Source organism: Aquarana catesbeiana, linkage group LG12 (genome assembly GCF_042186555.1).
Source record: "Aquarana catesbeiana isolate 2022-GZ linkage group LG12, ASM4218655v1, whole genome shotgun sequence".
Taxonomy (NCBI): Eukaryota; Metazoa; Chordata; class Amphibia; order Anura; family Ranidae; genus Aquarana; species Aquarana catesbeiana.
Genome location: NC_133335.1, coordinates 19,717,763 through 19,742,182, shown reverse-complemented (window position 1 = coordinate 19,742,182; position 24,420 = coordinate 19,717,763). Strand labels below are relative to the sequence as shown.

Sequence of the window (24,420 nt, the reverse complement as noted above, 5' to 3'; positions counted from 1 at the left end):
CAACTTATTCAATTAGGCTTTGACAATAAAACCTGGAGTCTGATTGGTTTCTGTGCAGAACTGCAGCAGATTTTGCACTCTCCAGTTTTAGTAAATTGCCCCCGTGTGTCTCCGGTCTCTCACTGTAAATTTGGTATTAGGCTTGCCAACTGCCAGTAAATTTACTGACAGTTTGTAAAAATCAGTGATTTATTTTATTTTTTTTTTTTTACAGCTGCCATTAAATATCAGGGGCTGATAATTTCATGTTGTGTTGACTTTTTAGGTGTAAATCAAGCAAATTACTTTGTTATAGGTATTGTCAGTGTTTCCATATCATGTTTATACTGTTCAAATATTCACTGTGTTAGTTTTCAATAGGAGTTCTGTAATTTCTCAGGTTTCCAGGAAAAAAAATGTGCTCCGACTCCTTGTGCGGGGGTGTCGCCGCCTCCGTGTGCTCTCCACCCTCCCCCTCCCTTCTTTACTCTTCTCCCCCTCTTTCCTATCTTCTCTATAACTTTCTGTACTACAATTTTATTTTTATATTCTACTTTTATTGTATAAAAAAAGAAAACAGACATAAGGAAGGGGTTCAACAGTTAATTTTTTAAGACGGCAGAAACTTTGTTTACTGTACCCATTGATCTGCAGAATGTTAAAGTCTATGCAAGGTCAGTTGACTCCGTTGTATTTTTCAAGAGGCTGCGTCCTCAATCCTTATTATTATACATGTTAATACTATGAGGCATTGCCCTTTCCTGTGTCTAAATAAAAGTTTGATTTGAAAAAAAAAAAAAAATGTGCTCCACCAGTAAATTCGCCATGTTTTGTCAGCAAAAAAATGCTGCGGGAGGTTGGCAACCCTGTTTTGTTATATGCATTGTATGTGTCTTATGATCCACTACTAGACCTAGCACTATGATCCACTAGACCTAGCACTATGATCCACTACTAGACCTAGCACTATGATCCACTAGACCTAGTACTATGATCCACTAGACCTAGCACTATGATCCACTACTAGACCTAGCACTATGATCCACTAGACCTAGCACTATGATCCACTACTAGACCTAGCACTATGATCCACTAGACCTAGCACTATGATCCACTACTAGACCTAGCACTATGATCCACTACTAGACCTAGCACTATGATCCACTAGACCTAGCACTATGATCCACTACTAGACCTAGCACTATGATCCACTAGACCTAGCACTATGATCCACTAGACCTAGCACTATGATCCACTACTAGACCTAGCACTATGATCCACTAGACCTAGTACTATGATCCACTAGACCTAGCACTATGATCCACTACTAGACCTAGCACTATGATCCACTAGACCTAGCACTATGATCCACTAGACCTAGCACTATGATCCACTACTAGACCTAGCACTATGATCCACTAGACCTAGCACTATGATCCACTACTAGACCTAGCACTATGATCCACTACTAGACCTAGCACTATGATCCACTAGACCTAGCACTATGATCCACTACTAGACCTAGCACTATGATCCACTAGACCTAGCACTATGATCCACTAGACCTAGCACTATGATCCACTAGACCTAGCACTATGATCCACTACTAGACCTAGCACTATGATCCACTAGACCTAGCACTATGATCCACTAGACCTAGCACTATGATCCACTAGACCTAGCACTATGATCCACCACTTAATAATTAATGAATCAAACAAATGTTTGTATTCTTGTTTATTGTGAAAACAAGAAAAATATTGCAAAAGAAAGAAAAAATAGAAAGTGAGTGTTAGCTCTCATTGTCTTCTGTTCTGGCCTTTTACTAACAAGTAATTTTTGTTGTCCTAAAAGACACAGGCCAATAGGGGTTGCAGCCTATTATTCACCCTTATATTCCTCATAGGGCGTACACACGGTCGGACATTGATCGGACATTCAAACAACAAAATCCTAGGATTTTTTCCGACGGATGTTGGCTCAAACTTGTCTTGCATACACACGGTCAAAGTTGTCGGAAAATCCGATCATTCTGAACGCGGTGACGTAAAACACGTACGTCGGGACTATAAACAGGGAAGTGGCCAATAGCTTTCATCTCTTTATTTATTCTGAGCATGCGTGGCACTTTGTCCGTCGGATTTGTGTACACACGATCGGAATTTCCGACAACGGATTTTGTTGTCGGAAAATTTTATCTCCTGATCTCCAACTTTGTGTGTCGGAAAATCCGATGGAAAATGTCCGATGGAGCCCACACAGTGGAATTTCCGACAACACGCTCCGATCGGACATTTTCTATCGGAAAATCCGACCGTGTGTACGGGGCATAACAGTGGCCTAAAAACAAAGGAAGGCAATAATCTTGATTATTTTTTGGTCATTTTGTTAAGCCATGTGTATACAAAATCACACCGTTCCATATTACATCATGTATGTGATGACGCCGACACTCCACATGTCTGTCGGGAAAGAGACATGATCGAAATTAATCACTTCAGGAGACAAGAATTCTGGCGTGCCGAAAGAGACTTTCAGCTTGTTCTGTGGCTTGTACCTGCATGAAACACAAAGTGAATTAGAAAAAAAAACACAAAGCACTAAAGAGCAAACGATCAAATTTAACCCTTCCCGTTGACGTAATACATATATGCACTTTTCTTCCAATGAGCCACATATATGCGTATCTCCCTTTGTGTTTGGAGCGTGATGCACAGCAGGCTCCCAGCATAGAGACCGTGCTCTCACTGAGAGCCCTGGGTCCCATACTAACGATCGTGACCGGGACTGTAGGTTCTGGATCACCTGATTGCTGTGATAGCCTCTGATTGGCTATCACAGTGATCAGTCACTGTGAGCTCATCCCTGTGTTTATTTCCTTTTCTGAATAAAGAGAAAGATACATTGTATCTTCCTTTTCTTGCGGGAGAGGAAAATGTAACCAAACCAAAAATGTGTAAAAAAAAAAAAAGAAAAAAGAAAAAAGTAACAAGATCAAGATTCACCAGGGTTAGCGTTAGGGTCAAGGTCAGGGTCAAAGGTCACAGTCAGCATCTTTTGGGTAGAATTAAAAATGTATTTTTTTTTTTAAAGTGATTGTTAAGCCACTCTAACATGTATCAGCGCTGTCTGCTATTGCAGTGTCCTCCTCTGTGTGTGATTTAAAAAAAAAATGCTGTAAATACCTAATTTCAGTGCGGCGATCCGAGATCACATGACCGGCCAGCTTTCTCCTTCTCTCCCTCCTCTGACAAATGCAGCAGGGGGGGGCAGAGATTCCCCCGCTGATCTCAGTCGGGAGGGGAGGAGGAGGAGAGAGTCAGCCGGTCATGTGATCGCGGATCGCCACTCTTAAGATCCCTTTCACACTGAGGCGCTTTCATGCTAAAAAAAAAACTCCTGAAAAGCTCACAAAAACATATTTCCATTAAAATCAATGAATGCTTTCACACTGGGGCAGTGCGCTGGCAGCGTGGTGAAAAATGTCCCTCTCCATTCAAATTAATGGAAAGCTCTTCAAAAGCGCTCAGTGTTTTACTGGCAATTAGGAAGCGCCTCAGTGTGAAGGGGCCTTAATGAGGTATTTACAGTATTTTTTTTTTTTTTTATAAATCACGCACAGAGGGGGACACTACAATAGGAGACAGTGCTGATGGTGCAAACATGTTACAGTTATGCAAGCAGCAGGGGGGGGGCCTCACTGCCACAAGCTGACAGGCAGGGAGGGGAGGGGGAAGGGGAAACAGGAGCAGAGAGGAGACAGATAGCAGGCTGCGTATGACGGAGGCACGTAAACTGACCACGGTGTCAGGGCTCAGCAGCCATGATACACCGTGGTCAGTTTGCAAAGGGGAGGGCAGAAACTGGCAGGATCAGTCAGGTTTTTTTAGGTGTTACAGGGGGCCAAATGACACAGTACAAACACTGTGTCATATAACATGCTTTAAAGGAACATATTTTTTTTTGTTGGGGTTAACAAACACTTTAAATTAGTATCAGTGTCAGTGTTTTTAGGTAGGATAAAAAAAAAAAAATGCAAAATGTGCACTATTGTTTCAGGGCTGTACTACGGGTACAAACAGCAACTAACATCCCTGCAACCGTCAGGAGCAGGAAAATTTATTTTGGGTTGTTCTTTGGTGGTAAATTATAATAGCAAGAAATATACAGCTAAATTGAAAAAAAAAAAATATATATATATATATATATATATATATATATATATATATATATATATATATATATTACTGTACATATCATCACAACAACTTAGTGTATCCAGGTGGATTATAACGCTTTTTTTCAGGACAAATTGGGCTTTCTTTCGGTGGTAAAAACTGTCCCAAAATAGTAAAAAAAAAAAAAAAAAAGAATAATAATAATAATTATATATATATATATATATATATATATATATATAAAATTTTAATTTTTACTATTTTGGGACAGTTTTTACCATCGAAAGAAAGCCCAATTTGTCCTGAAAAAAACGCGTTATAATCCACCTGGATACACTAAGTTGTTGTGATGATATGTACAGTTTTACTAACACATATCAAACTTGAAAAATTGTGCTTAGGCATTTCGATTTGTTTTACCCTTAGGAGTGAAGGGGAATGCAGGCCAATTAGTAATAGGCAAATATTTTTTTCTTTTTTTACTGCTAGGGGCAACACAGTTCTGTGGCATTCAGCTGTATAAAATACAACGATTGCAGATCAATAATAGATACATGAACAGCTTTTTTTTTTTTTATGTCTTCTGTATTTTGTTCCACAAAGTAAAAACTGTATTTTTTTTTAGTTCTTTTTAATCTGTAAAATATTAAATATTGCATATTAATATTTGACGTTCACCACTTGTAGCCAGCTAGTAAATAAATCACGCTCATCAAAAATTCCTTTTTACAGCAGTTGGGCTGAAATAGACCCAAAGAACTCATGTGAAGGAAACCCCCATGGCCATCTCGTAACAAGCAGGCAGCACTAGTCTTTCTCATAAGGATGCTCAGCATGTACCTGGGCGTTCTATCATGCAAATACCAACCTCAGCTTGGAAATAGTGCTTTGGTCTGCTCTTTTCACATGACTCACTATTGGTCTCTGTGGCTGCCCAATACACTGAATGGCCAATAATGATGTGGGGAGGAGTGAGGAACCACGCCAAAGGAACACTTTCTTATGAGAAGTTGGCAAATTTGCATAACAAAGCCCCCAGGAGATGATTAGAAGTACGTACACACGTACCCGCAATTACACTTTAAAACATGCATGCATGATTCAAGGATATAAAAAGCTATGCACAGCACAGACTGACAAACAATACACAAGTACATAACGTAGATAAAAACAAAACAGGCAGAGCGAGCAGTGTACGTTGATCACACCTTCGAGCCAGGCCAAAGTCTATAATCTTCACCATATGGCTGATGGGAGACACACATACAATGTTTTCTGGCTGTGAGGAGGACAAAAAAAAATATAACAGAAGAAAGGATTAAGGCTGCAATTTCCAGAATTCCAATAAAAAGTAGATGTTCAGTAATAGATCAACCTATATTTATTATGTCCAGTGGGTTCAATGACGGGTTCATCTCTAGGTCTGCATAGTAAATTGTAAAAACGCATACAAGAGCGCCTAGTGTATTACGACCATAACCATTTATTAAAAAGGCAACAAAATTATACAGATACTCCTCACTTAACGACCAGGTTGTTAAACTAATTGGTTGTTAAACGAGGAATCCCAAGTAATCAATATTTTAGGCATTCTTAACTACTGTTCTGTACTGTATTGTGATAAAAAGGTCTAAATACACAACTCCAGCTCAACAACATTGTTTTAATTTGCATAAGGACAGAACAAAAACAAAAGCTCTGTAATGTACTGCACAATACAATAATGATGTATATGCGCGATGTTAGGTTGAGGAATATTGGTCATAAGTCTGAGTGGTCGTTAAACAGGAAAGTCGTTAAACGAGGAGTATCTGTACTCACAGACACAGTTAAAATCAGGCTTATCAAAAACACAGCTCCAACAGACGGGGGACGTCATGCTACACTGTACCCAAACAAAATTTTTATCATTTTCCCCCACAAATAGAGCTTTCTTTTGGTGGTATTTGATCACCTCTGGGGTTTTTATTTCTTTGCGCTACAAATAAAAAAAGAACGACAGTTTTGAAAAAAATAAGCAAATTTTCCTTCGTTTCTGTTACAAAACTTTGTAAATAAGTAAGTTTGCTCCTTCACTGATGGGGACTGATGGAGCAGTACTGATTGGCACGGATGAGGTGGCACTGATGAGGTGGCACTTATATGCAGCACTGATGGGCACTGATCAGAGGCGCTGGCAGGCATCACTGATGGGCACGGAGTGCCATCCCTGGTGGGCTCTAGTGGGCTTACCTGGTGGTCATGGGTGGGCATCCCTGGTGGCCATCCTTGCTGGCCATGGATGGGCCTCCCTGGTGGTCCTGGGTGGGCATCCTTGGGGAGGCTGCACTGATAATCATTCAGTGCAGAGCCCCCCTGTCAGGAAAGCAGCCGATCGGCTCTCCTCTACTTGCGTCTGTCAACGCGAGTGGAGGAAAGGCCAATACGCGGCTTTTCCTGTTTACACTGTGATCAGCTGTGATTGGACACTCTGATGGAGGCTCTTTACCTAGATCAGAAATGCGGTGTGTGTCAGACTGACACACCACACCACCGATCGCCGTGCTGCGCGCCCCCGGCGGGCGTGCGATCGCGGCTTATCCTGCTGGACGTCATATGACGCCCAGTCAGGATAACTGAACCACTTCCCGGCCGTCATTCTGCTATAGGCCAGGCGGGAAGCAGTTAACGTTATCATTGTAAGTGAAAGTAAAAGAAAATTCCAAATTTTGGGTTGTCCCCAGAAAAGTAATAGAGGGGAAATCTTCCAATGGAGACACTAGATCTGGTGACCTGGGGGTCCCCAAGAGATTTCATTAAAGAAGAGCTCCAGGCTCCTTCAGGAAAAAAAATTAAGAGGCAGCAGCTACAAATACCGTAGATGCTGACTTAGGGACACTTACCTGTCCAAGGATCCGACGATGTCCTCACCCGAGCCGGTTCTTCAATATCAGGTGCAGGCACCGGCATCTGTAGTAAGGGAAACCAGAAGTTTGTGAATGGTCCTGTAGTCTTCTGGAACCTGTGATGTGTCCCAGAAGACTGTGGTGGGGGGAAGAAAAAAAAAAGTGGCAAGTGGCAGTAGAGGGGGGGGGGTGCAAACAAGCAGAGCTTCCCTTCTGGGTGGAGCTCCACTTTAATTTGCAGGGATTCCCTCTCACTTCCTGTTTTGGCTATGGAACAGGAAGTGAAGGTAAATCTCCCCATTGGGAGCAAAAATAAACCTTACAGGGGTTTTAATTCTCCCTTATTCTATCCAAAATGAAAAAAAAAAGAAAGTTTCGCTCATAGTTCTACTTTAAGGTCCCTTTCACATGAAGTGGACTTCATTCCAACCAGCAGGGGATTTGTTTGCTGATCGGAGTAGAGCGGGCGGATGACACATCTGTGTCTGCTCAGTTTCTGAAGAGTTGACACGGGCAGCTGGGATTAAATGGACTCCACTGTCCACTCCACCCAACTACCCTGCAATCAGCCTAAACAGAAGAAGACGGATCGCCTTGTTTTTTTTTTTCAGCAGACTGGATCGGACCCGGAGGTAGGCACCTGTTTGTCCATAGGAATGCACTGACCTTCTGATCAGGTCCGCCTGAAAAACTGACAGGCGGACCTGATTGGATTGCCCGTGTGAAAGGGGCCTTAAAGCTGATTGCACTCACATGTATATTAATTAGAAACATTTTAAAGAGACTATAGATTATCATTATTTTAAAGACCCCTTTCACACTGCAACCCACCCCGCGCTAGCGGTAAAGCGCTGCTCATTTTAGCGGCGCTTTACCGGCGATGTGGGGGTGGAAGCAGGGGGCTTTTAAGCCCAAAAGAAGGGGTTAACAAGGGGTTAAAGTGGTTGTAAACCTTTACAGACCACTTTGACCTACAGGTAAGCCTAGATTAAGGCTTACCTGTAGGTCCAAGAAATATCTCCTAAACCTACACGGTTTAGGAGATATTTGCAAAAAGACAGGCGCCATAGACAGCAGCGCGCAGGCGCACTGAGCATGCCGCTGCTAACGGCGATATGCCGTTACTGGCGGCTCCCGTGCGCATGGGCAGGAGTGACGTCATCACGGCTCTGGCCAATCACAGTGCCCATCAGGGTTTACTTCCTCTTTAAAAGTGCCCAAAAAGTGCAGCTGCCGAATCGCTTTGCAGGCGCTTCGTCAGCGCTGCCCACTTATTTCAATGGGCAGGGACGGTTTAGGAGCAGTGTATACAGCGCTCCCACACCGCCCCGAAGATGCTGCTTGCAGGACTTTTTTTCCTTTCCTGCAAGCACGCCGCCCCAGTGTGAAAGCACTCGGGCTTTCACACTGGGGAGGCTTGAGAGGCGCTTTTCAGGCGCTTTTTTTTTAGAGCTAAAACGCCTGAAAAGTGCCTTCAGTGTGAAAGTGGCCTAAAAGGACTTAATTAGTGCAAACAGTCTGCACAGCGCTTTACAAAATGGAGACATTACAATACAAGAGGGTTAGGGGGGCCCTGTTTGTGAGAGCTTTATAGATCAAATTAAACACAGCGGTAGGCTTGAGACTGCACTCATAGTGTAAAGTTTTCCTATGCGAAACCACTGCAAAGAGTGCCAAGGCATCCACCGCTGGCATCTTTTGTGTGCCGGCCTGAGCCAATTTGGAAAGGGCAGGGGCGTCATCCAGGATTTGTGACAGCACCAGTCGCCTCATTGGCAGGCAGCAGCTGAGGCCCCCCCTGACCACTGGAGGAGCGCCAGGATGCAGGACCTGGGCAACCAGTCAGAAAAGCTCCCTAACCCGATACTGTACCAGTGCCGAGTGTTATTCGATCCGACAGACTACTGTTTTAGACTTGGGGGTGCTCTCTGATAACAAGAGCTGTCCCCCCAACACAACGTGCGCGATTAAAAATGTGTCCTCCCTTCCGAAGCAAATCTCTACCTCGGTTCCTTGGTTACCGAGCGCAGGAACTTTCTGTGAGGCTTTCAAAAGGTTACAGGTCAGGGTTTCTGTAAAGCAGACTGGCCTGAACTCTCCACCTAAGCCTTGGGGATTTAGACACTCAAATTCTCATAGGCTCCTATTAATATGACACTGTGGAAAGTTGCACAAACAGAGATGAAACAATATATCAATATGTATCTGACAGGGGGGGGGGACTGGATGGGAGAGGAGACCTGCTCCGATAAACACCGCTGAGGTTATTAAAAGCAAAAATGAATCTTGCTTTTTTCCGCTTGTCTATTGAGGTTTCGGGGTCTTCTGTATTAAAGTGACACCTTTTTGAAGTGGTGTATTATAGTGGGGTCCCCAGATCACCAGCCAGGCGCTTGTAAAAGTAAACAGTCTTTATTGATCTCTCAAAAAGAAGTAAAACACAAGTAGCTTTCTTCAGCAAAGTGGTAATAACAGAGTTTAATAAAAAAAAAAAAAAAAGAAAGACACCTGTAAGACAATGGCGTAATGTGCTAGTATACAAGAAAAAGAACCGCTGCTCCAGGTGTATAGAGATGAGGCTGATTGGAGTATCTTGCAGACCTAGCCCCGGCCCGCCTCCGTGGGAAACTTGGAAAGAAAGAAAGAAATGGCTCCACATCCAGAACTTCTAATTGCCTTTTATTTTGTTTCGCAAAGATAACGCCAAAGACACCAAACTGTGGTCACGTAGACGCGTTTCACACATACATCCTGTGCTTAATCATTACGGTAATGATTAAGCACAAGATGCATGTGTGAAACGCCTCTACGTGACCACAGTTTGGTGTCTTTGGCGTTATCTTTGCGAAACAAAATAAAAGGCAACCGGAAGTTCTGGACGTGCAGCCATTTCTTTCTTCTTTCCATAATGTGCTAGTATGCATCACATACTAGCACATTATGAAATACCTTAGAGCAAAGCCCTCCAGGGGTGCGCTGCCACCGCTGAGAGGGCTGACATTCTCCCCTTGGTCTTTCTTCCGGGTTTGTGAGTGGCCGGAGCAGCGATGACGTCACTGCGTACGGAAAGCCCTCGGTTCCGGCACGAAGCTCTGAAGGTCTGGCACGGCTATGCCGGATCTTCAGAGCGCAATGCGCCGGTGAGGTCACCGGCTGTATCCAGTGTGAATACCTCCTAAACGGCGCACATTTAGGAGCTATTAATTTTACCTACAGGTAAGCCTTATTATAGGCTTGCCTGTAGGTAAAAAAAAAAAATCACAAAGCGGGCTTTATTACCGCTATAAAGGCAAACTGGTCCTTAGACCTGGTATAATTAAGAGCAAAACAAAATGGCTCGCCGCCATTATCCTACGCTTGGGTTCAGGGTTCCTCTCTGTTTTGGGGTACAAATCAAGTCGCAGGATTTCAGCAAGCCGAGTCTCAGACACCAGACAGCCCACACAATCTCACAGCTGTGGACTATGCCACTCCACCTCATAGACACGTGCCAACTCCTTCCCGCTGCTTTTCAAGCTCCCCTTGTAGGTGGGTTAAACCATTTAGAGACCAAAGTTCCTGTAATCAGGGTTTAGAGGCTCTTTCCCACCCAAAGTCTCTCTGAGCCTCGGAATTCCAAGTCCCAACTGAGAATTTACCAATCCAGAGATTGCTGATATCAGTCCTCTCTTGTTCAATTGAACTACCCCAGAACCCCTCAACAGTAAAAATGTCTCTTGCACTTTCCCTTAAAATACACTCACCGGCCACTTTATTAGGTATACCTTACTAGTACCGCGTTGGACCCCCTTTTGCCTTCATTCTTCGTGGAATAGATTCAACAAGGTGTTGGAAACATTCCTCAGAGATTTTGGTCCATAGTGACATGATAACATCACACGGTTGCTGCAGATTTGTTGGCTGCACATCCATGATGAGAACCTCCCATTCCCCCACATCCCAAAGGTGCTCTATTGGATGGGATGTGGTGAGTGTGGAGGACATTGGAGTACAGGGACCTCATTGTCCAGTGGTGAGATGATTGGAGCTTTGTGACATGGTGCATTATCCTGCTGGAAGGAGCCATCAGAAGATGGGGACACTGTAGTCATAAAGGGATGGACATGGTCAGCAACAATACTCAGGTAGGCCGTGGTGATTAATCGATGCTCAATTGGTACTAAGGGGCCCAAAGTGTGCCAAGAAAATACCCCCCCCCCCCACACCATTACACCACCACCACCAGCCTGAACCGGTGATACAAGGCAGGATGGATCCATGCTTTCATGTAGTTTACACCAAATTCTGACCCCACTATCTGAATGTCGCTGCTGAAATCGAGACTCATCAAACCAGGCATCGTTTTTCCAATCTTCTATTGTCCAATTTTGGTGATCTGTGCAAATTGTAGCCTCAGTTTCCTGTTCTTAGCTGACAGGAGTGGCACCCGGTGTGGTCTTCTGCTACTGTAGCCCATCTGCTTCAAGGTTTGATGTGTTGTGCGTTCAGAGATGGTATTCTGCATTGGTTGTAACAAGTGCTTATTGAGTTACTGTTGCCTATCATCTGGAACCAGTCTGCCTAGTCTTCTCTGACGTCTGACATCAACAAGGCATTTTCCTCCACACAACTGCCGCTCACTGGATATTTTTTCCCCACCATTCTCTGTAAACCTGAGAGAAGGTTGTGTGTGAAAATCCCAGGAGATCAGCAGTTTTTGAAATACTTAGACCAGTCCGTCTGGCAACAACAACCATGCCACGTTCAAAGTCACTTAAATCCCCTTTCTTCCCCATTCTGATGCTCGGATGGAACTTCAGCAAGTTGTCTTCACCACGTCTAGATGCCTAAATGCATTGAGTTTCTGCCATATGATTGGCTGATTAGCAATTTGTGTTACCAAGCCCAGTTCCTAATAAAGTGGCCGGTGAGTGTATATTCCCTGTTCTTCTATTCCTACCTCTGGTATGTTATAGGCCCATGTTCCTTGTAACTTTTGAACTGTCTGTAACCTCTCAAGCTGAACCCAATATGTATGTGTGATTTATGTCCCTACACACACACACACATACAGTATCTCACAAAAGTGAGTACACCCCTCACATTTTGGTAAATCTTTTCTTCTATCTTTTCATGTGACAACACTGAAGAAATGACACTTGTCTACAATGTAAAGTAGTGAGTGTACAGCTTGTATAACTGTAAATTTTCTGTCCCCTCAAAATAACTCAACACACAGCCATTAATGTCTAAACCGCTGGCAACAAAAGTGAGTACACTCCTAAGTGAAAATGTCCAAATTGGGCCCAAAGTGGCAATATTTTGTGTGGCCTCCATTATCTTCCAGCACTGCCTTAACCCTCTTGGGCATGGAGGTCACCAGAGCTTCACAGGTTGTCACTGGAGTCCTCTTCCCCTCCTCCATGACAACATCACAGGGCTGGTGGATGTTAGAGACCTTGCGCTCCTCCACCTTCTGTTTGAGGATACCCCACAGATACTCAATAAGGTTTAGGTCCGGAGACATGCTTGGCCAGTCCATCACCTTTACCCTCAGCTTCTTTAGCAAGGCAGTGGTTGTCCTGGAGGTGTGTTTGGGGTCGTTATCATGTTGGACTATTTCCCTGCGGTCCAGTCTCCGAAGGGAGGGGTTCATGCTCTGTTTCAGTATGTCACAGTACATGTTGGCATTCATGGTTCCCTCAATGAACTGTAGCTCCCCAGTGTCGGCAGCACTCATGCAGCCCCAGACCATGACACTCCCACCACCATGCCTGACTGTAGACAAGACACACTTGTCTTTGTACTCCTCACCTGGTTGCCGCCACACACGCTTGACACCATCTGAACCAAATAAGTTTATCTTGGTCTCATCAGACCACAGGACATGGTTCCAGTAATCCATGTCCTTAGTCTGCTTGTCTTCAGCAAACTGTTTGTGGGCTTTTTTGTGCATCATCTTTAGAAGAGGCTTCCTTCCGGGACGACAGGCAGACAGACTAATTTGATGCAGTGTGCGGCGTATGGTCTGAGCACTGACAGGCTGACCTCCCACCCCTTCAACCTCTGCAGCAATGCTGGCAGCACTCATATGTCTTTTTCCCAAAGACAACCTCTGGATATGACGCTGAGCACGGGCACTCAACTTCTTTGGTCGACCATGGCGAGGCCTGTTCTGAGTGGAACCTGTCCTGTTAAACCTCTGTATGGTCTTGGCCCCTGTGCTGCAGCTCAGTTTCAGGGTCTTGGCAATCTTATAGCCTAGGCCATCTTTATGTAGAGCAACAATTCTTTTTTTTCAGATCCTCAGAGAGTTCTTTGCCATGAGGGGCCATGTTGAACTTCCAGTGACTAGTATGAGAGAGTGAGAGCGATCACACCAAATTTAACACACCTGCTCCCCATTCACACCTGAGACCTTGTAACACTAACGAGTCACATGACACCGGGGAGGGAAAATGGCTAATTGGGCCCAATTTGGACATTTTCACTTAGGGGTGTACTCACTTTTGTTGCCAGTGGCTTAGACATTAATGGCTGTGTGTTGAGTTATTTTGAGGGGACAGCAAATTTACACCGTTATACAAGCTGTACACTCACTACTTTACATTGTAGCAAAGTGTCGTTTCTTCAGTGTTGTCACATGAAAAGATAGAAGAAAATATTTACAAAAATGTGAGGGGTGTACTGACTTTTTTGAGATACTGTAAATGTGGTCTGTTTATTCCGGGTACATCCTGTACAGTGGATAATAGCAAATACACTCCTACCTGTTTACCAGTAAATGTATCCATGAAGTGAACATTGCATGACTGCAAAAAAGCTTATTGGGTAAACCTGCGTTTATATCTCCACATACCTTAAAACTGAACATTGCATGACTGCAAAAAAGCTTATTGGGTAAACCTGCGTTTATATCTCCACATACCTTAAAACTGAACATTGCATGACTGCAAAAAAGCTTATTGGGTAAACCTGCGTTTATATCTCCACATACCTTAAAACTGAACATTGCATGACTGCAAAAAAGCTTATTGGGTAAACCTGCGTTTATATCTCCACATACCTTAAAACTGAACATTGCATGACTGCAAAAAAGCTTATTGGGTAAACCTGCGTTTATATCTCCACATACCTTAAAACTGAACATTGCATGACTGCAAAAAAGCTTATTGGGTAAACCTGCGTTTATATCTCCACATACCTTAAAACTGAACATTGCATGACTGCAAAAAAGCTTATTGGGTAAATCTGTTTGTCACCACTGTTTCAACTCCATCTGTAGCCATGCTCACATTATTTCAATGTTTATTTAGCCAGTAAGTCTTACCTAAATTATGGGTTCCCTTATCTTTACAATTTTGGCCTTTTAGTCCCCTTGCAGTTTGATTGTGGTGTGAAAGTTATGCCCTGCTAGCTGTGTTGCTAATATGCCCTCCTAATTGATTAATTGCCAGATTCAACCCACACCCAACACACAGTATAAAAACAAGGCCTTCCTTACGGGGGAACACATACAGGGGGCTGCACATACAGGGGGTTCTTCCAAAGAAGTGGCGTTCTTAAAATAAGTGGCACTTCCGCTCTTGCACTTCAGCGATTTGCACAAAGCAAACTATAAAAGACTGCAGGTGACCCCATTTCCTAATCTTATCATCTTCCTCTCTGAAACATGCACTCTTTACCTCTCCTCCTTTTCACAATTGCTGCCTCTCTCCTCAAACTCTCTTTTCTACATCCCTCTGCTCCACCCCACAACCTGTACATATCACCCTCACTTCTCCCCTCCCCCTATTACTGCACTCATCACCTCTTTCTAACTCTAAGCCCACTTGCTAACATACCCCCCAGGATACTGAAGCATGTCCCCTCATACAAATCATATTCTCATATTACCTCCCTCACTCTTCTGCTTCTCCTAATCGCTGGAGATATTTCCCCAAACCCTGGGCCCACTTTATTTAACTGTGCCCAACACACCCATCACCATCACCCTACACCCTCTGGCAGTAGTCGCAATCTACACAATCTAGTCTCCATTCCTCTTCTTGCCAACACCAGCCTCACTCTCTCCTGCGCCCTCTGGAACGCCCGCTCTGTCTGCAACAAACTCACTGCTGTTCATGACCTCTTTGTCACTAATTCCTTTAATCTACTTGCTCTCACAGAAACCTGGCTCCACGAATATGACACCCCTTCTCCTGCTTCCCTCTCCCAGGGTGGCCTTCACTGGACTCACTCCCCCAGGCCTAATGGACGCAAGGGAGGTGGAGTGGGATTCCTCCTATCCCCCCAGAGCACCTTCCAGGTTATTCACCCTCCTCCCTCTTTTTCACTCTCATCATTCGAAGCCCACTGTATACGTCTATTCTCTCCCACTTCCCTAAGAATTGCTGTGATCTACCGGCCCCCTGGACCATTATCGACTTTCCTTGATGAGTTTTCTGCCTGGCTACCCTACTTTCTCTCTTCGGAAATTCCCACAATCCTTCTCGGTGATTTCAACATCCCTGCTAATACAAACATTCCTGCTACTTCTAAACTTCTTAGTCTAACCTCTTCATTTGACCTGAAGCAATGGGTACAGGCTTCTACTCACTCTGATGGCAACACTCTTGACCTTGTATTCTCTTACCTATGCACTCCATGCAACTTCTCAAACAATCCTTTTCCCCTCTCCGACCACCACCTTATTAGTTTCTCTCTCCCCCTGTCTTCCACCACCTTTCCCTCCAATCGCCTAACCGTCACCCGTAGAAACTTTCGCAACTTCAACTCCTCTCTCCTCTACTCTGCTACCGACCACCTCTATGACAAAATCTCCCCCCTGTCCTGCCCCAACCAAGCCATATCCATCTACAATAAATCTCTGTCCTCCACCCTGGACAAGCTCGCTCCCCTTACTACACGCAGAATCAGGCCTCGACCCCTACAACCCTGGCAAACAGATGACACTAAAATTCTCAAAAAACGTAGTCGCGCTCTTGAGCGTCTGTGGCACAAGACTAAGTCTCTCAAAGACTTCAACCAATACAAATCTGCCCTCCAAAAATACTATTCTTTCCTCCACACTGCCAAGCAAACCTATTTTACAACTCTTATTAATACCTTCTCATCCAATCCCCGTAAACTCTTCTCTACCTTCAACTCTCTACTTTGTCCTCCACCGCCTCCCCCCACTGATTTACTCACTGCCCAGGAAATCGCTAATCACTTCAAAAACAAGATTGATACAATCCGTGATGAAATCTCCACTCTACAGGTATCTCCCCCAGCTAAGACCCCATGTCAACAGATACAACTGACACTACCTCTATTCAAATCTACTACTCCAGACGAAGTTGCTAAACTCCTTTCTATCGCCCACCTAACTACCTGTCCCCTGGACCCTGTTCCCTCTCAAATGCTACGGTCACCCTCTGACCCCATCCTACACTCTCTAACCCACATCTTCAATCTCTCCCTCACCTCTGGCGTCTTCCCCGATGCTCTAAAACATGCACTGGTCACTCCCATACTCAAAAAACCATCCTTGGACCCTACCAATCTTAACAACCTACGCCCTATCTCCTTGCTCCCCTTTTCCTCTAAACTCCTTGAACGCCTGGTTTACAACCAACTGAGTGACCACCTCATTAAAAACAACCTTCTTGATCCCCTTCAATCTGGATTTCGCCCTCAACACTCCACAGAAACTGCTCTTTTAAAACTCACAAATGACCTACTAACTGCAAAAACCAACGGACACTATTCTGTACTCCTACTTCTGGATCTTTCAGCTGCCTTTGACACGGTTGACCACCCCCTCCTCCTCAAAAAACTTCACTCCATCGGTCTCCGTGACTGTGCTCTTCAGTGGCTCTCATCCTACCTATCCCAACGCACCTTCAGTGTCACTTACAATTCTACTTCCTCCACTCCTCTTCCCTTCTCTGTCGGGGTCCCCCAAGGTTCTGTTCTTGGACCTCTTTTATTTTCAATCTACACCTCTTCCCTGGGTCAGCTGATAGCCTCTCATGGCTTTCAATATCATTTCTATGCTGATGACACACAAATCTATCTCTCCACCCCTCAACTCACTCCATCAGTCTCCTCACGCATCACTAACTTACTAACCGACATATCTGTATGGATGTCACACCACTTCCTCAAACTCAACTTGTCCAAAACCGGGCTTATAATATTTCCTCCCCCACGTGCCTCTTCCCCTGACTTCTCTGTGAAGAGCAATGGCAAAACCATCCACCCGTCCCCACATGTCAGGGTGCTAGGTGTTATCCTAGATTCTGAACTCTCCTTTCAGCCCCACATCCAATCACTTTCCAAAGCTTGCCGCCTCAACCTCCGCAACATCTCTAAACTACGTCCCTTTCTAACCAGTGAAACTACAAAGCTCCTGATTCACTCCCTGGTTATCTCTCGCCTCGACTACTGCAACTCCCTCCTCATTGGCTTACCTTTAAATAGACTATCCCCCCTTCAGTCCATCATGAATGCTGCTGCCAGACTCATCCACCTTACAAACCGATCAGTGTCTGCTACCCCTCTCTGCCAATCCCTCCATTGGCTGCCACTCGCCCAACGAATTAAATTCAAAATACTAACAATAAGTTACAAAGCCATCCACAACTGTGCCCCCAGCTACATCACTAACCTAGTCTCAAAATACCAACCTAAACGCCATCTCCGTTCCTCCCAAGATCTCCTGCTCTCTAGCTCCCTCATCACCTCCTCCCATATCCGCCTCCAGGACTTCTCCCGAGCCTCGCCCATCCTCTGGAATTCCCTACCCCAATCTGTCAGACTGTCTCCAAATTTATCCACTTTTAGGCGATCCCTGAAGACTTTCCTCTTCAGTGAAGCCTATCCTGCCTCCATCTAACAACTGCATTATTTTCTCCATTAGCTCATCCCCCACAGCTATTACCCTTTTGTATAACTTGACCCTCCCTCCTAGATTGTAAGCTCTAACGAGCAGGGCCCTCTGATTCCTCCTGTATTGAATTGTATTGTACTTGTACTGTCTGCCCTAATGTTGTTGTAAAGCGCTGCGTAAACTGTCGGCGCTATATAAATCCTGTATAATAATAATAATAATAATAATAATAACAAGCAGTCATCACTGAAAGTCCATCAGATGTGAGAAAAACCACAAAAAAAACACAGACCTCAGATACAGACATAATTCAGTAAGGATCCACTGCTAAAATGCCTTTTTCTTTAAAAAATCACCATTGTAACACAACTGAAACTTTAATAAAAATAGATTAAATAGAAAAAGTATCTAGAGGGAGAATAAGGTTTCATGTGATATTCCTGAGAAGGTGTCATGTGTCATGCAAAATCATGTTCTAAAAATACGTTGTGTCTTCATAATGTGTAATCGCTCTGATTGAAATAGAATTTTAAACAAAGGGTAATACTAGAATTAAAGAGAATACTCAAATTCTTCTGGCTCCGTCAGTACAGGAAGTCAACAGCTTTATCCAGATATCTGAGACTTGGATGGCCAAACCAGATATTTGCAATCAGTGTTACCGGAATTTTGTAGCTTTTGATCTCCCAGCGGCTAATAAAAACTGGTAAAACCCAGTTTACTCTGACCTAAATCCAAAAGAAAGAAACCTGTGCCACACTATGACATGAAATCCTTCCTAGGTGAAGCTTTATTGTGCTGGAAAAGAAACACAATGGCGTCCCTAGGGGGGGGGGGGGGGCAGAGGGGGCCCTGACCCATGTGCCCCCCTCCCCCCCAATTAAAAAAAAAATTATTTATTTATTTTTTTTACAAAAAGGCAATGTCTTTTTGTTTGCATTCGTAGCGGATTCGCCGCATCTTACTCGGGCCGCCGCTGGAGTAACACAGTCTCTATTGAGAGGGAGAGCATCCCCAGTCAGCTCCTGCGGGTGATTCCTCCCCCCTCCCTCTGCTCGCTGACACTGCATAATGCGAGCGCTCACGCAACCACGGCCACCTGATCTGCTCCTTCCCCTGCATCCTCATTGGCAGGGAGAAGAGTGAGTTGCAGGAAGGACTCCACCAGGACTCTCAGTTACTGAAAATACAGACTGATTTCTCCCATCCTTAGGACAGGAGAACCAGCCTGTAAATTCCAAGAGATACCAGACCAGCGCTGTCAATAGCAGGGGTAGGACAGCAAGAGGAGGCTGGGGAACCCCACAGTGGCAGAACACCAGGGCCCGGAGGCAAGACAACCTTTGCAACCCTGATAGTTCTCCCACTGCTTTGGACCCTTATATTTTCTTGGTATGCTGGTGACATATATCTCTTGTTTTCTACCACCCTGGGGGGCCCCAATACAGTAGGAAGGGAGTTCATTGCAGAACATGTGAAAGGGCCCGTTGTGGGATCGTAGTAAAGGGCCCCAGGATATATATATATATATATAGATATAGAACCTTGTGTTTCTTCAGTGGCGTCTCCAGCTTTCATATTTAGGGGGGGGCACATGGGGGGACAGGGACAAAAGTAGGGGGGCAACTATAAAATGCAATTTATATATATATATATATAGATAGATAGATAGATAGATAGATAGATAGATAGATAGATAGATAGATAGATAGATAGATAGATATAAATTGCATTTTATAGTTGCCCCCCTACTTTTGTCCCTGTCCCCCCATGTGCCCCCCCCTAAATATGAAAGCTGGAGACGCCACTGAAGAAACACAAGGTTGTGCCTGCGGTTCCTGCCTTGTCCAGAACAATAAAGCTTCACTCAAGAGGGATTTCACAGTGTGCCGCTGGCTCCTTTATTTGGGAATCGTGGATAGTTTGAGTGTGGGGATGAGTCCCTGACTGGCCCAGTTTATAGCACTTGGGAGAGGTGGACAAAAAGAAAATGGTGAACAGATTCCTCCAGCCACACAAGAGAGGTGGGTGGAGAAATCCTGTTATCAGAAAACCTAGCGGAGGTGCAGTTGGGGGGTAATTTCTCCATCCACCTCCCTTGTGTGGGTGAAGGAATCTGTTTTTTTTTGATCATCCTCTTGGTTGGTCACAACATGAATACCAGGAGTAACATTGGTAGAGTAAAGGGTTCAAGTAGATTGGCATTGTTTTATGTATGGAAAACCTTTTGGACTGATGTCTCTTAGAACCCATTTTACGTGAAGCTAAAGTAAAACTGTTGGAAGTAGATATGATTACTCATGCATTGCGGACGTATGTCTGAATTGGGATGCCCAGTATATCAGTGTTTCCCTACCATATGGTCAGCCAACATCTCCATCCACGCCATACGAGAATTACCTTTAAGTCTAGGTGCAGCACATACATCTGATGCATGTAGAAGATGCCCTCACATATTTGCCGCGCAAACACCATAGCATCCACCTCCATCAGCTGATAACTGTCATCAATGATCCTCTCAAACAGCTCCCCTCCGCCCACACTGTGCCCGGGGCAGAGTTACAAATTTCACACGGATCCAGGGAGGTAAGCCAAAAAAAAAAAAAAAAGAGTTGGGGAAAAAAAAAAAAAAAAAGAACAAAAGGCATATTAGAATAATATCATAACCATCACTTCATGTAATGACGATAAAGTTATCCAATAGGGATAGAGACAGCAACAATAACCTAAGTGAGGACCTAAGCCTCCAATTTTTTTAAGGATTTTTATCCTGGTGACACCCGGTCCCCTCATTCTTGTCATGGTGTCACCAAAGAAATCAACAGCAATAAATAAAGAACAGGTTAATAACCCTTCCCCGCCTTTATCAAAATAAAATGTTTTTGCTGGAGTTGGGCTTTAAAGGGTGATCTGCAGGCAAAACAGACTATGTACATATATGTGAGCTATTTTACCTGCCAAAAGATTTGTAGTTCTGTACATCCACTGCTGAGATTTACACAGCTCTGTCACACAGCACAGCCAGAATGACACCACTTTCAGTTAAAGTGATATCAAAGGCAGATTATGTGGTCAGGGACCAGTATCAGAGTCTACATAAGATATGGCACCAACATCCCGTTTAGAAAGGAGAAAACATTTGGGAGATATGGGACTTAATAGGTGCAAAGCATTGCAACAACAATATGTAAAAAATATATACAAAGTTTATTAAATGAACAATGTCATAAAAATAATACATACAATATAATCATGGCCATAGGTGTGTGCAAAGCATCCTATTGATGACACTGATTTACTGTAGTCACGTTCATGTTTTCTACATGTTTCGTCATATGGCTCTTCAGGAAAGAACGTGGGGGTTCGTTTATTTTAGATATAAGAACCTATAAATTCGACAACTCATGATATGAGTGTGGGGGCCTTTACAGTGTTAAAAGTTAGATGAAGAAGGAGATCCGGCCATGTACTGCATCCACATAACCATAAACCACCGAGTATTGCCAGATCACTCATAGGGAGGGGTGAATAATGTAATATCAGATGTTTACAGGTATCTTGGAATGTAGTATATCTGGAAATAATGGACTACCAAACTGGGAGACTCAACCGTCCAAAAGATAACAGGAATTGTATCGCAAAAAAGAGGATCATTACACAACACTCAACTGTGGGTTAAAAGCAACCCTTCCATGAGTTAGGGCATGTGGCCCCATCAAAGCGATCCCAGGGATACCTGGGAGCCTCACATCGAGCTGCACAGCAAAATAGGCTATCGTTTGATGATTGGGGGTCCACCTTATCTCCCTTTGTCTCTTTGATGGGGCCACATGCCCTAACTCATGGAAGGGTTGCTTTTAACCCACAGTTGAGAGTTGTGTAGTGATCCTCTTTTTTGCGACACAATTCCTGTTATCGTTTGGACGGTTGAGGCTCCCAGTTTGAAAGTCCATTATTTCCAGATGTACTACATTCCAAGATACCTGTAAACATCTGATATTACATTATTCACCCTTCCCTATGGGTGATCTGGCAATACTTGGTGGTTTATGGTTATGTGGATGCAGCACATGGCCGGATCTCATTCTTCATCTAACTTTTAACACTGTAAAGGCCCCCACACCTATATCATGAGCTGTCGAATTATAGGTTCTTATATCTAAAATAAATGAACCCCCCACATTCTTTCCTGAAGAAGCCATACGGCGAAACATGTAGGAAACATGAACGTGGCTACAGTAAATCAGTGTCATCAATAGAACGCTTTGCACAAACCTATGGCCATTATTATACTGCATATATTGTTTTTATGACAATGTTCATTTAATAAACTTTGTATATTTTTTTTATATATTGTTGTTTCAATGCTTTGCACCTTTAAAGTCCCATATCTCCCAAATGTTTTCTGATAATAAAGGCAATTTTTTTGTAATAATAAACATGCTATACTTACCTGCTCTGTGCAGTGGCTTTGCACAGAGCAGCCCCGATCCTCCTCTTCTTGGGTCCATTCCCGGTGTTCCTCCACCCCCCCCCCCCCCCCATCTGCCAAATGCCCCCAGAGCAAGCAGCTTGCTATGGGGAGCAACCAAGCAGGCTTGCTCCCGTAAAAAACCTTGAGCCTTTACAACCACTTTAAAAGAGAAGTTGGGCCAAAGCTTTTTGGTTCTATTTCTCCTGTGGGTCACAGGAATGCACTTAGTTCTGAACTCCAGTGACCCGTATTCAGCCGACAGCAGGCTAAAATCTGCTGTCAGCCGACATCACTCAGCTGGTCCAGGCTCTGGAGAGATCCCAACTTTATTGTTAGGATCCACCCAGATGCCTGAGCAGCAGCTGGCTCAGCCTCTCAGCACGCTACTGAGAGGCTGAGTCAGCCACTCTTGCAGTGAGCGGTAGAGCAGAGAGCCAGTGACTGACAGTCACAGGCTCTCTGCTTATTTAAGACTGAGAAACGAGTGAGTAACGGTCTTTGAGGAGGCACATCTGCCATGCCGTGAGTTAAAGTAAAATGGCCCAAATCTTCCCCAGAAACTCACAGACTGCACCAACTTTGCCCCCTTAAGCTACGAAATTAGCCTTTATTAAATCAGTGTAAAAGGAGTGCTATAACACTCAACAAACACTACAATTCATTAGTATTGTTCTAGGCTGGCTTCCCACCTATGTGTTGCAGTAAAATGCGCACTAGACTGCAGCATACCCACATGGGTACAGAGGGGGCAGCTACTCTTTTGCCCATGAGGTCAAAGGGCACAACCTTGACAGCATCTTGTCTTTCTTCATCAGTTATGTGCTAATGTTACAATACAGCATTCCACAATTGTATCTGCGCGTTCAGCTGTTTCAACGTCTATAAAGACTGTTTGGTTTACTAAAAAGTAAACTTCTAAACCTACTTTTTTTGAAAAAAAAACCAACAGACTAAAGACAGAACAAGCCAAAGGTTTGTTTTGAAATAGGAGAGGGCCAGAGTCTGCACTCGAGGATTTTACTTATGTATTTATGTACATACCTGTACAAAGAAATAAATGATCGCAGCAAGGTCACCATGTCACTGACCTCTAGCAGTCCGAGGAGGCTACATTTAGTGAGATAGACAAGGATAGAAGGAAAGAAGAAGCAGAACTCACTATTCTAGCAATAAGATGATCTCATTGGGGGTTTGGATAGCATCAAACATCTGGATGAGATTGAGGTGATCCAACTGGTTCATTACATTTATCTCATTCAGAGCCATTTCCTGCAGAGAGAGAAGGGAAGGAGGGTGGAATGACAATAATAAATAGAGTGTAAGAGACATAAGAAGAGGGAGGAAGTGAAAAAGTAAAGAAGTATGAGAAAAAGAAAGACAAAAATAATGGAAAGGAGAACAGAAAAGAGGGAAGGGAAGGGAAGAGATGATAGGGAAGAGAAGAGAGACATGTTAAGAGGAGATGATAGGGAAGAGGCGAGAAGAGAGACATGTTAAGAGGAGATGATAGGGCAGAGGCGAGAAGAGAGACATGTTAAGAGGAGATGATAGGGAAGAGAAGAGAGACATGTTAAGAGGAGATGATAGGGAAGAGGCGAGAAGAGAGACATGTTAAGAGGAGATGATAGGGAAGAGTCGAGAAGAGAGACATGTTAAGAGGAGATGATAGGGAAGAGGCGAGAAGAGAGACATGTTAAGAGGAGATGATAGGGAAGAGGCGAGAAGAGAAGGAATGTGAGGAAAGAAGAGGAGAGACATGTTAAGAGGAGATGACAGGGAAGAGGAGAGAAGATGAGTGAGAAGAGGAGAAAGTATTAAAAAAAAATAGAGAAGATGAGAAAAAAAGAGGCGTGCAGAGAGGAGAAAAGAGGGGACTAAGGAGAAAAGTAAGGAGGAGAGTGAAGAAGGGGGAGAAGAGGAAATGGAAAGAAAGGTAAGGAGAGGAGTGAAAAGAGGAGTGTAGAGGAGAGAAGAAAGGAGTGATGAGGGGATTGATGATGGGAGACGGGACAGGAAAGAAGAGAACAATAGGAAGAGAGATGGAAAGAG

At 44.0% G+C, this 24,420-nt stretch overlaps 1 protein-coding gene across 1 annotated transcript in view; it reads right to left on the bottom strand.

The window, feature by feature from the left end:
* Positions 1 to 24,420, bottom strand: part of MYLK2 (myosin light chain kinase 2) — a 79,990-nt gene that overhangs the window by 17,271 nt on the left and 38,299 nt on the right. Inside the window, exons 6-9 of the mRNA XM_073607326.1 lie at positions 23,531 to 23,640; positions 20,298 to 20,439; positions 5,366 to 5,436; positions 2,408 to 2,536 (exon numbers count right to left, since the gene is read on the bottom strand). Coding sequence (XP_073463427.1) covers positions 2,408 to 2,536; positions 5,366 to 5,436; positions 20,298 to 20,439; positions 23,531 to 23,640 — 452 coding nt within the window. The remainder of the gene's footprint in view (positions 1 to 2,407; positions 2,537 to 5,365; positions 5,437 to 20,297; positions 20,440 to 23,530; positions 23,641 to 24,420) is intronic.